Consider the following 17,234-nt stretch of genomic DNA (forward strand, 5'->3'; position numbering starts at 1 on the left):
CAAGCAGAGATGTAGGAAGAGGGCAGATGATAAATGGGAGCAGGGCTAAAGCTTTCTTTGCAGCAGACTCACTCACCGTACACACAAACATAAGGGAATGCATATATTGACAGCTCTGTTACTGGGTACCTTCAGTCACCTCTCTGGACCTCAGTTTTCCTACCTATAAAATCAGGGTATTTCACTAAGTTGCAGACTGCTAATGCTAGAGAAAACTTTAGAGAGCATCCAGTTGACCTTGCCCTTTATAGATGCACCACCGAGGCCTGACTTTAGAAGAATGTGCTGCTGTGTGCTACCACTGAATGTCCCAGTAGATTGTTGTCTCCCTGCTATGGTTTGAATGTCCCCCAAAATTCTTGTGTTGGAAACTTAATCGCCATTGTAACAGTATTAAGAGATGGGGTCTTTAAGAAGTGATTAGGCCATCAGAGCACGACCCTCATGAATAGACTAATGCCATTATTGCAGGAATGGGTTCATTATTATGGGAGTGGGATACTGATAAAAAGGATAAGTTCAGCCCCGTTTCTCTGTCTTGCATGCTCACTTCCAGCTTCCGCCCTTCCATCATGGGGTGACCCTCACCAGATGCCAGTGCCATGTTCTGGGACTTCCTAGCCACCAGAACCAGTAGCCAAATAAACATTTATCTTTATAAATTACCCAGTCTGGGGTATGCTGTTATAGCAGCAGAAAATGGACTAAGACACCCTCTAACTTTAGCTCCAGCATTTTGTTGATTTCTGGACAACCTGTTTGTCATCATACACAGAGCTAGCTGTGGCTACTTTCTTAGTTATTTTACCCATCAAGAGTGCTAATATATCATTCAGTTGATCTTAAAAAAGCTCTACTTATGAGGAAAAAGTTCTACTCTTTAAAGTGATCAATAGAATCATGGCATAAGGGATTTCTTAATCATGAGTAAACTTAGGAATGGAGCCCTCCTAGGGCTAATTTAAATGGAAGAGCAGGTAATAGTTCACTTGGGTTCATTTTCTAGTTTTTAAAATGCCATTTCTTTTCTAGCAGAATCAATGTTTAAGCTATTAACCCAGCTCTCACCGGACATTTTTTCTTGTGGTTTGGCTTATTCTGATTGATACTTAAGTCTTCCCAAAGGGAAGTGCCAGATCATAGGCATGTGCTCTGAGTCCCTGGTGCGGGCACCATGGAGGCTGTGGTGGCGGCCTGGTGTCACGGGAAGGAGAGAGGGTTTGGAGGCACATAGGCCAGGACTGGCATTGCAGAGCCACATCGTCTCATCATGTGAACCTGAGGATGGGGTCTCTGAGTCTCATCTGGGGAAAGGTACAATAGGAGAAAAAGTTTAAGCAGCCTGACATAATCTTCCTAATAGTCCTAGTGGGAGTGTAAATTAGTGTCACCTTGTGGGAGGGTAATCTGAAAATGGCTACCTGAATTTAAAGTGCCCACACCCTTGACCTGCAATTCTGCTTATAGCAATTTATGCTTCAGGCCGGGCGCGGTGGCTCACACCTGTAATCCCAGCACTTTGGGAGGCCGAGACGGGTGGATCATGAGGTCAGGAGATTGAGACCATCCTGGCTAATACTGTGAAACCCCGTCTCTACTAAAAAATACAAAAAATTAGCCGGGCGTTGTGGTGGGTGCCTGTAGTCCCAGCTACTCAGGAGGCTGAGGCAGGAGAATGGCATGAACCCAGGAGGCGGAGCTTGCAGTGAGTGGAGATCTCGCCACTGCACTCCAGCCTGGGCGACAGAGTGAGACTCTGTCTCAAAAAAAAAAAAAAGAAAGAAAGAAATTTATGCTTCAGATTTACTTGTATATTCAAAATGACTTATCTACAAGGATGGTCATTGTAGCATTGCCTGTTATATCAAAACATTTGAAAGCAACCTGAATCAAAAGAGGATTGACTGGTCAAATAAGCTGTAGCATATCCATTCAAATGAATAGTCTGCAACTATTAATAAGAATTAGACAGCTCTATAATAAATGATTTGGAAAATTATCTAAGATGAATTGTTAAGAGAAAAGTCTAGATGCAGAGCAGTTAGCATATAAATGTTCTTTGTGTAAAAAAGAATATGTATAAACATGCTAATGTATTCATACAATCTCTTTGGAAGGATATACAATAAAGTGGTAATGGTGGTTGCCCCTGGGGAAGACTACTAGAGAACCTGGGAATACCACACAGTTACTCAAGTCCCAGAGTAGACATTTATCATTTATCCTCAATTCATCCTCCCTCTCCTCCCCTCCCCTCCCCTTCCCTCTCCTGCTTTCCCCTCCCCTCCCCCTCCCTCCCTCTTTCCTTCCTTCCTTCCTTCCTTCCTTCCGTCCTTCCTTCCTTCTTTCCTTCCTTCCTTTCTTCCTTCCTTCCTTCTTTCCTTCCTTCCTTTCTTCCTTATTTCCCTTTCCTTTTCTTTTCTTTTTCTTCTTTTTGCTTTCCAGTTAGTCCAGTAGCAGCTCCTGTCAATTCTCCATCTTCTTGTTTAGATACACCCACTTCCTTCCCTCTGCATTCTGCCGTCCATCCCAGACCACTGAAATAGCAACACAACAGGGCACCCTCCTTTCAGTCTTGACCCTTTCTAATGCCATCTACACCCAGCAGTCAGTGCCATCTTTTAGAAACAAGCTCTCCCATGGCTTTCTGTTGCAACCACAATAAAACCCAAGGGCCATGCTAAGGTACCTAAGACCACCTATGATGGAGGTACTCCTACTTTCCAACTCATCTCAGCCATACTGACCACTTTTCTGTTCCGCAAATCAGCCCTTCCTGCCTCTAGGCCCTTAACTGGATGTCCCCGTTCCTTGAAATGTTCTTCTCCAAGCTTTTCCAGAACTTACCTGTTTCCATCCTTCAAGTTTCAGGGTCTGTGTCCTCGCCAAGAATAGTATCCAAGAACAGAATGGTGTTCTCGCCAAGTTTCTCCCTGCCTTTGTCCTGATCACTCTGGTTTTTCTCTCTTAGCATGTATCACAAGTAGTAATAGTTTGTTGGTTAAAATCCCGCTACTGGATTTTAAGCCCTATGAGGGTAGGATTCTTGTATATCTTGTCCACCTTATCCCCAAAGCCTGGCTCAGTGCCTGCCATGGAGCAGAGGCTGAATCCGTAACTGCAGAATAGATGACCACCTGGATGAATGAATGAAATTGGAAATGAGTCCACTTTGGACTCTGGCCTGGAAGGTGGCTGGAGGGCCAGCTCCTCTGTCAAAGTAGATTCAGGATAGACCAAGAAAGCCAGCTACCTGCACCAACCTTGGTTGCAGAAACAGAGGCTCTCAGCTGGTCCGAGCTTAGGAAAAACAGCTCAGCCCTGATTTGCCCTGGATCATAGTGGTTAGTATTTATCTTGGAACAAAACGCTCAGGGAATCTTTGCTTTCTGCCCTTGGCTCTGGCTTTCACTAATCCCATCTGGTGCAGGAGTTGGAAAACTGGTCTTCAGGGCCTGCTATCCAGGTGCCACCACTGTGGCCTTGTTATTGCTCCCAAAGGTGAGCAGGGAGCTTTGCTTCAGTTCCAGGCTGTGTCACTTGGTAGGTGGCTGATCTTTAGTGACAGTCTTATCTCCTGGAACCTCTTTTATTTTTTTTTCTCCCAAACATATCTATTCTGCTTTTGTATAACCGGAATTAGCACAAAATTACCATGAGAAAATGCTGGCGTCGGCCTTATTCTTGGTCCGTTTAGGCTCTCATGTTCTAGAATTTATTGATTCACTCACTTGTTCCTTTAGGGTTTGCTATGTAAGGACCCACTTGGTCCTTAGTACATGCAGAACTCTGGGTCATACCAAGACATTGTCATGGGTCAGGTTCTGTATGGAGAAAGTTGATTGGGAATGAGGATTGCAGGGCTGGGCCAATGGAGAAGTGCAACCACAATGTAGTCTCAGCAAAGACTTCAGCTGATTCCAGAGCAGCTCTAGGTTTGGGATGGTTGTTTAGAGTTTTCCTGAATTGAGCTAAGCCTTCCTACTCCACATTGTCCAGTTGTTGGGTACAGACTACCCCTGGGAAGAGGATGTGACCTTGGGCCAGGGACTGTATTCAGCTAAGGCAATTCTGGAGAACTGCCAACATTTCCAGCAACAGGGGAAATGCTCACCTCGGTCCAAGAGGAAGGATCTGGGCAGAGCACTGTGCATCTTCTGCACATGTTTCCTTGGCCTTGCAGAGATGGCAGTACCTGTCTTGCACTTGTGGTTCTAGGCACATTTGAGTTCTAGTCCTGGCTCAACCATGTACCAGCTGGTCCCTGGACTAGCTCCCTCTCCTTTGTAACTGAGGGATGTCTTGTACCTGGTGAACTTTCCTCACAGTTAACTCTGGGATGCTTTGCATGGTTGTAGAGGGCCTTAAAGTGAGAGAAAGGACTTTGATGTGCTGAATATAGCAGTAAACACTCACCCACACATCTTGGTGGGAGCAGAGGTGTGCTTGAGTAGATTAGACACCAGCCCAGGTGGGGTGTGGTAGTGCCACGTAGGCTGTGAAGAGCAGTACAGCTCTGGGGCAGCAGGACTGCCATTCATACAAGGCACTGCTATCACCTCCAATTGCCCCATGGATGGCTGGCCACTACCCTTCTGCTTCCCCCAAGAATCATGGGCATGCTTCCTGTGCACCACCTGACTCTGGCACTCTCTCCTTCCAGGTGACGCAGAAGTTATCCCTGGTGATTGTGCAGGGCCACCTGGTGTCAGAAGGGGTCCTGCTTTTTGGCCACCAACACTTCTACATCTGCGAGAACTTCACACTGTCTCCCACGGGTGATGTCTACTGTACCCGTCACTGCTTATCCAAGTGAGTTATCCACTTCTCTTAGCAGATTCTTCCCTGAGCCCTGTTCATCCTTACCAGCCACCCCCACTATTCCCCTTCTCACCTTGTTGTTACAGTGGACTTAGATTTGGGCCTGAAACTAGCCATGAGATAAAACAGAAGGATCTGCAGGCATAGGCCATCCATGGCCACAGTTACCCTAAGCAGTGATCAGGACTGGGTACCAATGTGGCAGCTCCTCACATCTCCCCTAATGTGGAATGTCAGGACTCAGGGATGAGTCCTTCAGTTATTTGCATGGCTGAATTCAGTCGCCGTCAACTTACTCACTCAACAACATGTTGGTTGCTCATTCTGTGTAAGAAAACAGGCACCGCCCCTCTCTTCCGAGGGACTTAATGCAATCGGCAGCATGCACAAGTTCTTTCAGAAACTGTTGGCTGCACACTATGATCATGGGACAAAATCTTCAGGGTTCAGGCTTGGAGGGATGGCCTGGGACTGGAGTGGTGGGGAAAAGCTACCTGAGGAAGGGACCAAGATCTGGGTCTTGCAGAATGGGTGAGACTTGGGAAGAAACTTGAAGTCATTTTTACACAAACAAATACCAGAGGCCGTTGGCAGGAAATGCCAAGTTCTTTAGGATCAAGTGCTATTGGTCTATTTGGGTACAGGCAGCCCTTATTTTGCAATTCTCCTGTGTTTATGAAGTAAGGCCATTCAAAATCAAATTGACTGAACTTTTGCCAAAAGTCCAGTTGTCAAGTGTATGTTTTCACTTGATCATTGTTTTTGAAGATATTTGGATGAAGATTTCTTCGTGCAGAGATAGGCCTTGCCTTTTCCAGTTGACTCAGGCTCAGATAATGACAAGATGACTTCTTAGCCCAGTGGCTTTCGAACTAGCTGACACCAGCATCACCTGGAGGGCTTGTTAGCATACAGATCCCTGGGTCCCGCCCCACCCTAGTTTCTAATTCAGTAGGTCTGGGGCAGGGCCTGAGGCTTAATAAGTTCCTAGCTGATGCCGATTCTATCGCTGGTCTGGGACCACACTTTGAGAGCCACTGTTTTAGGCTACTGACAGAGGAGTCCAAGTCTTATCTGCCAATAACCAAGAACTTTAACTTCCAGTTGTCCTATCACTTCCAGCTTATGTAAGGAAGAAAGAGTTGAAGGAGTGCGGAAGAGTAGATGTCAGCCCACCTTGGTTGATTTAGATCAAAATGCTTTAAAATGCTTGGCATTTTTCTCTCTGCTAATTTCCATATTTTATTCATACCAAACGTTCACCGATTGCTGTGAGTCTTCTGTGCTTCTCCAAGGCAGGAGAAGCATAATTAATACTTGGCTCCTCATCCCATCTTATTGCTCATGTTTTATTGATACTGATCAATATGGACAATGGGCCTGCAGCCGTGCCTCTCTGAGAGCCGATGAAAGCATTCTACCCTATCTGTATGCACGGCGTGCCCCTGTGATGACTCGCGTAATCCACTGCTGTGCTCTTCACCTCTGGTTTAGATAGACTTAGTGTTAGATAAGATCTTATGGATTAGGTAAATTGTGTTTATGAGGTGCACCTAATGATGATCAAATTCACTATATCTGCACTTTTAATAGAAGCCCAGTGGTCAGATTTTATGTACTCACTTGATTTGCAATGACGGACAAGGGAGACTTCTCATGTCTGAAAATGTACTTTTCTAGAATGCAAGTAGGAGTAGAGTGAGAACAAATTACTACCCTGGAATTGCACTGGGGAAGTGCCCAGGTAGTTTTAGTCACCATACCTCAAAGAAGCATTTGTTAATCAGTGCTTTCTCTCCAGGGTCTCGTCTAGTGCCCTAAGAAACTACTAGCACTCCTGGAGATGCGGTTCTGAGACAGACTATTAGATCATTCCAAATCAATGGGGATTAAGTCTTATTTTGACCATGTAGATTAAAGAAGATACATAAATAAGCTTGTTAAAAATAAGGCTAAGTCAAACCTGAAATGTTTCTGTAAAAGACTGCTATGGAATTGAGTCAGTTGCACATTAGACCTTGAAAGAGCCTCTCCCATGTACCATAAAAACATCCAAAATCAGACTCAAGAACATGACAGACTCCTTGACAGTGATTGGACTTTGCACTTTGGAAATTTCCTCAGAAACTAACAGCCTTCTGAGAAGGTTAGCTTTTGCTTGTAGTAAGTCCCTTTCTTAGCTGATTAGGGTGGCTGTATTCATTTGCTAGGGCAGTCAAAAACTGGGTGGCAACAAACAAACAAACACACACACACAAAACAGAAATGTGTTGTTTCATAGTCCTAGAGGCTGGCAGCATGAAACCAAGGCAAGGCCACGATTCCTCTGACTGCTCTAGGGAAGCCTCCTTCCTTGCCTCTTTCAGCTTCTTGTGTTTGCAGACAATCCTTTGCATCCCTTGGCTTGGAGATGCATTGCTTCAAGCACCTGGTCATCTTGTCCCTGTGTCTTCACATAATCTTCCCTCTGTGTGTCTATCTCCGTGTCCAAATTTTCCCTTTTTATAAGGACACCAGTCAGGTTGGATTTGGACCCATCCCAATGGCTTCATTTTAACTTGATTACCTCTGTAAATATCCTGTTTTCAAATACAATCACAGTGTGAGGTACTGGGGGTTAGGATTTCAACATATCTCTTTTGGGGGACACGGTTCTACCCATGACAAGGGCAGTCAAGCTTACAAGGCAGAGAATTTGATTAACTTGGTGGGAACCTAAGTCATCCAACTGGCTCTTTGTGATAGAGTATTTTAAATCAGACAATTCTTCCCCATCAGTGAGCAGTTTTAATGCATCATTTCTGTTTTATTCAGTTCAACAAATATTTATTGAAAATCTATCTTATGCTCAGCACTATGGTGGACTCCACAGATGCAAAGAGTGAATTAGATGTGGACTAAATCTGGTAGAGAGTTTACAATCTAGTGAATGTTTCTGGGTATAAATTCCAGGTATAATTCTGGCAATAGTCAGGTAACTTCAAATGTGGGCCAAATCGAAGTATGTTTTATCCTGAAATACACTTCTACTATCAAAGAACAGGTCAACCAATATCATAACTACCATTTATCTCACTGTGATTTATCTAGTCAGAATATTGACAGTTATCCTAAGCACATGGACAGTTTTTGCAGATCCTGCTGGCTGTTATGCTGCGGAACTGTGAATGGCAGTCTCTGAACTATGGCAATGGCTCTACCCAAAGAGTATGTATCAGCTGCCCCTTCTACCCAGTACCCTTGGCTGCCTGAACTTCGATTCATTTTGTAGAACATGTAGGGTGTAGTATTGTCAAAGACTCCCAATCACAGATGCGTGAATAATGTTACACATGATAGACCTCAATTTGGAGGTCAATTAGGGGAATCAATAATGTACATAATTTAGCTTTTCTGAGACTTTGGGTCTATCTGAGGATCCATCCTCTATATGGTTATTCAGTTTCTAAAAGCAGGAGGAAAATGACTATCTTTTCTCCTAAAAGCTCGTTACCATTTTCCAGAGCATTCTTCTGTATGTCATCTGTGTTTCAGAGTCCTGAGTTGCAGAAACAGTCAGCACAGAGCAAACTGAAAGCAGGGAGCAAGTGGTAGAGCTCTGTAAAAGCTAGGGAGCATTTCTTCCTTCAGGGAGAAAAGGCACTATTGAAAGAGCATGGGTGTTAGAGTTGGAGGACCTGGGTTTGAAACAAGTTTCACCTCTTAAGGACCACATGAGCTTGGAAAAGTCTCACCTCTCTGGAATGCAGTTTCCTCATTTACAATATGGGCATAAAAATAAGTCATGCTCAGTATAAGGTTTCCTTATGAGGATCCAATTAAATAATGAACAGGGAAATGCTTGGCAGGCCAGAGAGCATGACGGTCACTTAGCAAACATGCCCCGAGCTCAGGGGAAGATACAGAGGACAGAGAGCCATGGGCAAAGACCTGTTGTCCCTTGCAGGGTCTGCAGGGGAGAGAGAACAGCCAGACATGCAGCTAAGGTATGGAGAATACTTTCTGTGGTTCTCACAAGCATGGGATGATGGGAGCACAGAGGAGTGGCCATGTCATCCCCACCAGTACCTTGACATGGGATGCTGCTAGACCTAAGCCAAAGGTAGGAAGGAGAATTGTCTCTATGGCCTTACTGGGAGTCAGAGATGTGTAGGGGCAGCTCAGCTGAGATCAAGATAGAGGCATTAATAATGGACAAAGGACCTCAGCTAGCAGCAGGTTTGTATTAAAGCATCCTGGCAGAAGCATTCAGAACCAAAGCTGCGTTTTGTGTTTGATCCATACTACCACGATGCAGCTTAGAGGAGAGGGCCTGGGAGGGTTGTTCTGAGAAGGGTCTGCAGAGAGCCTGAGTCTGCAACCTCAAAGTCCAGCTGTTCAGGGGCCTAAACAAGGGGCTCAGGCTGTGTCTCACTTGGGCAGGCTTCCCTGCTGCCCAGCACAAGTCGAAGCTCTTAGTGCTGCACATGCTGGACTGCCACTGACCATAGACTAGAGAATTCCCTCTGGGTCTGTGACTTCTGGGCCTCTCTCAACTTCCCCAAGAAGTGGGGCATGGAGGCTCCATGGGCTGCATTGTAGGCTGGGCCATGGGGACCACACTGGGAGCTGGAATGGGAGAAGCTGAAACAATTTCCTCACCCACTCCCTGCCACCTTGGGCTGGGGCTGGCAGGACCACCTTGGGGCAGGGGCCCTTGTAGCCCTGGGCTCTCTGGGCCTGTGGTTGGCACACAGGCTTCTTGAGGGCTGGCGTGCTTGGGAGGCGTTCGTTTCTCAGTCCTGGCATCTTATCAGAATGGTTGTGGTTGTATACACAATTTAAGATGACCGCATGCCCCAGATATTCAGAAATGTAACTGTCTATAACTGAAATCAACTTTATTTCTCAAGCTCCCATGTGTCCAGATGATGAAAAGCTTCATATGATTAGCTCAAGGCATTTCAGTTATTTCCAGTGTACAAATTGTTCTCTTTAGGAATAAATATTTGGACAAATTTATTATCCTCCCTTTCCCCTCCTCTCTTCTGCTTCTCCAGGAGGAAGGGTCACTCTGAGATCTTTCTGGGAAAGCCTCCTGCACACCCCTCATAACTCTCCAAGGGGCCTCATCTTGGGACTGTCTGATACCTGCTGGAGGCATGCCTCTGTTCCTCCAGGTGCCTGGGAGGTGGGTCCCACATCACACGTGGGTCCCTTCTCTGCCTTTTCAGTGAGTCCCTTACCAGCTCTCCAAGATTGCTTCTCACTACTCAAGGCCTGGCCTGGGAATTTTAAGATGCACCCCCTACATTTTCTCTCTCCAGCCTGGGTCTTGCAAATTGAACGAGCTCTAGCTTTCAGGAAGTTATTTCTGCTGTATGACTGAGCAATTGCTTCAGAATTCAGTACATCTATTTGTCCTGGGGTGGGTATACCCAGCAACTCAAGCCTGGGCCTTTGTATGGTCTGCAGGGGAGAGAGACCAGTCAGACATGCAGCCAAGGGGCAAAGGATATTTGCTGTGGTTCCTGTTAGCACGGATGCTGGGAGCACAGATGAGTGGCTATGTCATCCCCACCAGTACCTTGACCTGGGATGTGGTTTGACTTAAGCCAAGGGTAGGAAGGAGAATTACCACTATGGCCCCACTGGGAGTCAGAGATGTTTAGGGGCAACTCAGCTGAGAGCCAGATAGCTCTCAGGGCTGCCAAAGATGTGGGGGAGGCAGGCCAAGGGTCCTGAAGAGCTCACTGGTTTGACACCAGACATCACTCTACAGTCTCAGTGAGAGCCTCACTCACCTCTGAAGAGACCTCATCCTGAAGGTTGCCAGGGCCCAGGCCAGGCTGGGCAGCCTCTCAGGATGCCGGTGCTGTGCAGATGAGCTTCGGGTGCTGTCCTCATACCTTGCCAGCAGCCTCTCTGCCTTCCTCTGCTCCCCTCCCTCCTCTTCCCTGTGGTGCCTGACCCCTTCTAACTCTGGTTTGCAGTCAGTCTCACAGTCACCTGGCTTCCCTCAAACCTCCCTGCCAAGTGCTCTGTACTCCCCAATCCTGCCATGAAGGGTCTGAGTCCTGCCAGTCCCTGTGGCAGCCACAGGCCACACCTGACTCAGCCTCTCAGCCCTGCCAGGGAAGGAGGTCATTCAATACAAAACAAGAACACCTGGGCAGAGGGACTAAGGTGTGTGGCACAGCAGGCATCCTGGGGCTGAGACTGTCATGCCTGGGCAGAGGTAGCTGGCACAGGGCCAGGATGGGCACGGGGGAGCCAGGGAAGAGAGGCCACAGGAACCCACCAGGGCTCCTGGGCATGGTTTACAGTCACGCACAGGACCCGTGAAGCCCTCCCTCCTGGCCCCCACTCTCACCCAGGGGCCTTCTCACCCCGACCCTCATACCCTTTGTCAGCATCATCCCGGAAACTGTGCTGTCATATTGCTGTCCCCTGGCCTGGTGAGGCTGACACCCCACCCTGTTCCTCCAGGGCAGGGCAGCTTTCACGTGTCAGTGGCCAGTGCCAGAGCTGACATGGGCAAGCACTCAGCAAGGATTTCTCAGATGAGTAGGGCTAGCACACTGGTTGGCAGTGACCACCGCACCTCTCTGATGTGTCCTTGGAAATGTGGGTGGGGCTGGCGGAGGGCAGGAAGAGGAAGAAGCCTGCACATGTCCTCACTCTGATGTCTGAACATGTGCCCTGCGTGCCTGTTTCCTTTTCAGCATCAGCGATCCGTTCATTTTCAACCTGTGCCGCAAAGACAGGTCCACTGACCATTACTCGTGCCAGTGCCACAGCTACGCTGACATGCGGGAGCTACGGCAGGCTCGCTTTCTCCTGCAGGTAAGCACACTGGGTGCTGGCGCGCCTGGGGCCTGCGAGAGGCAGGGCCATGGGACAGGTGGTCCAGGAGCCATCCAAAGACACACCTCTGTGATTCTTCTTTGTGCCTATGCACAGCCCAGTGCCCTTAAGGAGACACCCACTTGTTCCCTGGGCTTATGGTGGCCCTGGTCCCAGGTGGGAGTTCTGACTTCTGCTCCACTCTGCAGTCCCTGCCACTGGCTGTTGGGCCTTTTGCTGTGTCTTTTAGGATTTAGCTGCTTCACTGTTTTGCTCTTGACATAGCCCAGAGCTGCCTTGGAGATTTAGGAATACAGGGCAGGACAGATACCTTGCCTCCGGGTAGAGCTGATGACTGGGAGTAGAATGCCCTCTGCCCTGCCCTGTCCGCAGGCGTAAGACCTCCCTTGCTGACATACTCTCCCCCTTTCTCCCCAAGGTGCTCGCCTATTGCCAAGCTCCTGCTTGGCCCTGTTTCTGGGGCCAAGTGGTTTAGGGATCTCCCAACTGCTCTCTCCAACCAGGATCTTTCAGTGCCTCACCCATGCCTTCAAGGGCTTAGCCAGGCATGCAACAGAGATGGTGGCTCCTTTCAGAGGAAAAGCTCAGCCATAAGCTGGTCATAACCTCCCACTTCTCATCCCACTTCACAGATAGATCACACTTTCTAGAAACATCACCTGAGCAGCAAAGGGAGTAGGGTAAACTTCAGGGGCCCCCAGCGACATCAAACACATCTTGACTTCATTACCCCAAGCTCAGCAATAGCAAAGCTGCATCCCAAGGCCCTGGGCCTCCCAGGCAGCTGGCAGAAAAGGGGATCTGGGGGACCACATGACAGGAGGGGCAGGATCTCTTCCCACCCTCTCTACAGGGTCACTGTTAGTTCCAAAGGCTAGCAAGAGAGCAGTGCTTGGCCTAGATGAACTAGATATTTTTCATTTGTAAATCTATTTTCTGTAGGTAGGTCATTGATTCATTCAGTGATCCCTCCTGCAAGAGGGCTCATTATCATTCTCTGAAACTGAAGCTCAGGGAGGCCTTTAAGGTGGGGCAATTCCTGAACGGCCCCAGCTGCCCTCCTAGAGCTCCACTCTAGCCCTCTAATGAGCACTCTTCCTCCCTCTGCTGCTTTTGCCTGCAACACAGTTAGTTCTCATTTTGCCTGAGCTTCCTGAGGGCCTTTGCAGGGTGAGGGAGCAGGAAGAGCAGAGTGGAAGTAGCAGCCCTGCCCTGATGGTTCTGGGCAGTGCTGCTGGGTCTGGGCCAATCTCCACCTCAGCTCTGCCACATTAGCTCCTGTGGGCACCTCTCTGGTTTCCTTGCCCTTCAGTGAGCAGGAGGCCATGTCCTGCCTTTCCACTATTATACATACAGCATTGAGTAGAATTTTAGGCACAAAGTAGGTACTCAAAATTATTTTTTATGATTATGTGTCTACCTTACATGTTATATAGAGTAGCAGATAGGTATCAGTCAGTGGGGTTTTTCCCCCAGTACATGGTGATTATTTCCAGAGGGTTGGTTCACCTGAAGTGGTGGAAGCCAAAGGGAGAGCTTTTTGAGCAAGGCCACCATTTGTCCATCCCTGGATTCTCCCAGGAGAAAGGCAGAGCTTGGCACTCAAGGTATCCAGGGCAAGCTGTACCCTCCACAGATTCTGCATTCACTTTCTGTTTTGCACAGTATTTATATTTCTATTTGTAGAAAAAAATCCAAGAGTCTCCTGTCCACTAGCAGAGGAGAGAAGGTATGCAACATCCTTGCAGATACCTTCTCTCTTCTCAGGAAAGTTAATGAACTGCACTTTGAGAACTCACTTCCAGCCAGGTAGATGCAGGACAGGACTCTGCTATTGCATGCAGTACCCACTTCTGAGTCTGAACCTTACCCCACCGCATCCTTCCCTCCATATGCAGGTCTCACCTCTCCCTAACTCTCCCTTCAGCCCTGGGAATTCTCTCTCCTTGGCCTCATCTCATCCCTGAGGCTTATGTTATAGGTGACTCACTCTATCTCTTATTCCAAGTTTATTATTTACGTAGCTTGGAATAGAAGGGAGTTAGAGAGGAAACAAGGATGGGAGAACAAAAAAAGAAAAGATAATTATGTGAATTTGATTTAGGCATTAAGGAAGTACCCCTGACAAAAACCTTACTACGCCAGTGGGACCACATCAAAATGGCCTGGGCAGGGGGCCCTGTGCTGCTTAAGTCTGTAGATCAACCCATGATGCTGCCCAGCTGCACCCACTGAACTAGCTTCCCTAGCATTTCTGGTAAGGTGACTCCCGGCTCACCCATGCCATAACTCAGAAGTGAAAATGTCTGATGATGGCATGGGTGCTTTCTCTCGTGTCTGCCTCACGCTTGCCCTGGGAGTGGGCCTTTTGCTTCCTGCTTCAACAGAACTCGAAGCTGTGGTCAGGCCCCCTGCCCTCCCACACATTCTGCAGAAGCACCCCATCCCTGTCACCGAGGTCTTCCCACTGTGGGAACTCAAAAGGACCACCCGGGAAGGGTCTTCTGACACGGAGACCCCCAATGACCCATTTCCAGCAGCTGTGTCACCCTGGGGCGTCTCTAGTCCACAAAATATCAGGAGCATAAAAGGGGCTTCTCTTCACAGGACATCGCCCTGGAGATCTTCTTCCACAATGGATATTCCAAGTTTCTTGTCTTCTACAACAATGATCGGAGTAAGGCCTTTAAAAGGTAAGAGCTTGAAAATCCTCCTTCTGAGGAAACTGATCCTGAACTGAGAGCAGAGGGGCAGAGAACACTCAGCTATCTGCTCAGGAAAAGTGTTCTCAACCCACAGTGAACGCCACTCAGGCTGGGCCCAGGGAGGCACTGCTGGCCTACAGAACTGCCAAGTCATGAAATGATGTATGGGAAGAGGCAGAGAAGGCCCTTCCTTCAGTCCTAGGGAGCAGGCTCCATTTTCCTGAACTGAAGTGTCATAGAACAGGAAGTGAGAAAAAAATTGCACAGCTACAACAGAGTTAAGGAACTGGCTGTTTAATGAGACTTCCAGAATGTTCTGGCTTTATTTTCTAATTTTCCAAGTAATTTTTTTGGCTTAATCTTTCTTTCTGATCCCAGTTGCCAATTTTAGTTGCTCCAATTTCGTATTTCATTGGAAGGAATTCCAAACAACTGATTTCCCACATGTGCACTGAACATGTTTTTTCTTAAAGAGAGAAGCCTGCTGTTTTAGTTAACTTCTCTTTCTCCAGATGGATCAATTTAAGAAATCTAAGCTAGTGTGTAAGTTCTTAATACCATGGTTATTTGTTTTTATTACCATTAAAGTTATAGATCAGTAGATTGGTTTGTAGTGAATCTAGAAAGAACAGAAAGGAAGGTCAGTTCCTCATCATTATAGACCACAGAGAGGCTGATTAACAGAGGGAGTGGTTATGTCCTGCTCCACGTGGGCTGGAAGTTCTGAGGTGAGATTTGATATCCCCTGGCCAAAGAGCCCATTTTTTGCCCAGAAATTCAAGCCCTGCCTTCTAGCGGCCCTGTGGAACTGGCACCCAGGGCCCACTACTGCGACCAAGAGGCAGGGCCAGGGTGGAGAAAAACAACGGTAGAGAGGCTTTTGTGCTAGTTCTAGGCGAACTTCCTTGGACTGCTCATGCGGTTCTTCCATGCTGCTGCTAGATTGCCCCCTAAAATTATATTCAAGGCCTAGTTTAGACCAAACCAAACAAGCAGACATGCAACCCATTAAACTTGATTCATTTCCCCCTGTGGTTTCTGTTCATTAAACTAAGTTTTTCACAGTTGATCTAGAAATCTTACACCTCCACAGCTTCGGATGTGAAGGTGGCCTAATGCAGACTCCACAACCACTACCCACTAGGCTCAAGGAGCCTGGCATTAAGATGGCACTTGTCCTTACAGCAACACACTGGAATGTACAGCAGGGTTGTTGACATTGGCAATGTTGTCAAGTGCCTGGCCCAGAGGTGGTACCTCATACACACTGCCTAAGTAATTATTGTTTTATTGTTGTCATTGTTGGTATTAAGGCAATAGTGTATAATGCCAGAGAGTGCTGAGGGTTGCCTCAGAGGTACATCCAGGCCTGGTGTTCATGACCTGGGGGCAGGATGGAGCTAGGGGGAGCAATAATGAGCCCAGCTTCCTGCCTGACTCCGGAAATGCCTCTGCAGCAGGAGAAAGGGTCTTGACTCTGCTGATGGAATTATCCCTTCCCTTTTCATGTAGCTTCTGCTCTTTCCAACCCAGCCTGAAGGGGAAAGCTGCCTCGGAGGACCCCCTCAATCTAAGGTAATGGCAGGTAGCCATGCTCTCTGGGCATGGCACTGCCCTGGCTTTGATGTTCCTCCTCTGATCCTTCATCCTACTCCTGAAATTCCTTCTGCCAATTAAACCTCTGTGAACAGACTTGAAGTCTCATATGACCTGTGGCTTTTTCAGACCCAAGTGGCAGGAAGGCATCCTCTGCCTTTGGTGACTGGGCAGGTGGCACAGAGGTGTGGAATCAGGCCCAGCCTTGGAGGTCAGGCCCTCCCATGGGGGTGTGTGAGCAATCCCATGCTGTCCCTCCTATGATGAGGGTTTCTGAACGCTTAGAAGCTAAATTCATACATGATGGTGTGCGAATCAGACGTTAATTTAGGAATCTGTGCTATGGGGCGTCTCTCCCAGTGAATGAATTACTTGCAGTCCCTCCTCCAGGTCCCCTTTCCAGCTACCCAGTTCTCTGGAAGGCCACTTAGGGATCAGTAGGTGTTTTTATTTCAGTCAGGGTGAGAATAGAAGAAGGTGGTAGCTGGTTTTCTCCAGGAATGTGTGGGGACCAAGCAAGAGGGTGTCCCCAGGAATGACATTCAAGATATTTATAATCAGTATAAAATGGGTCTCACTAATTCCTTCAAAATTATTTATCAATAGCTTTTGATACATGGTATTTGCTTGTTGATGGAGCAACAAAACAGTCTTTGAATTAAGACTTGGCTGGGTGTGGTGGCTCACTCCTGTAATCTCAGCACTTTGGGAGACCAAGGTGGGCAAATCACCTGAGGTCAGGAGTTCAAGACCAGCCTGGCCAACATGGTGAAACCCTGTTTCTACAAAAATACAAAAAATTAGCCGAGCATGATGGCAGGTGCCTGTAATCCCAGCTACTTGGGAGGCTGAGGTGGGAGAATCGCTTGAACTCAGGAGGTAGAGGTTGCAGTGAGCTGAGATCACACCACTGCACTCCAGCCTGGGTGACAGAGCAAGACTCCGTCTAAAAGAAAAAAAAAGGCGGAGAAACATGTTATACAGTTAATTGAGAAGAGTGTGTCAGACCCAGGGAAGAGCAGGGCATGGCTGAGGCTTATAAAATTGGAGTGCAGGGGGTTAGTTGGGGTGGAGGTGAGGGAGGTCACAGGGGAGAGTTGGTGCAAGATTCTCGTGTCAGCTTTTATTCCAAATAGGTGGGAAGCTTTGGAGGATTTTAAGCAGAGGGATGATGTGTACTGACATATTAATAAGAATCACTCTGGCTGCTGTGCCAAGAATAGACTGGAATGGGTCAAAGGCAGAAGCTGGAGACTAGTTAGGAAG

General features: G+C 47.6%; 1 protein-coding gene across 1 annotated transcript in view; it reads left to right on the forward strand.

The window, feature by feature from the left end:
- Positions 1-17,234, forward strand: part of WDFY4 (WDFY family member 4) — a 293,287-nt gene that overhangs the window by 197,341 nt on the left and 78,712 nt on the right. Inside the window, exons 44-47 of the mRNA XM_003278166.4 lie at positions 4,664-4,812; positions 11,526-11,646; positions 14,275-14,360; positions 15,885-15,947. Of these exons, the coding sequence (XP_003278214.2) occupies positions 4,664-4,812; positions 11,526-11,646; positions 14,275-14,360; positions 15,885-15,947 (419 nt within the window). The remainder of the gene's footprint in view (positions 1-4,663; positions 4,813-11,525; positions 11,647-14,274; positions 14,361-15,884; positions 15,948-17,234) is intronic.

This window comes from Nomascus leucogenys, chromosome 18 (genome assembly GCF_006542625.1).
Source record: "Nomascus leucogenys isolate Asia chromosome 18, Asia_NLE_v1, whole genome shotgun sequence".
Classification (NCBI taxonomy): Eukaryota; Metazoa; Chordata; class Mammalia; order Primates; family Hylobatidae; genus Nomascus; species Nomascus leucogenys.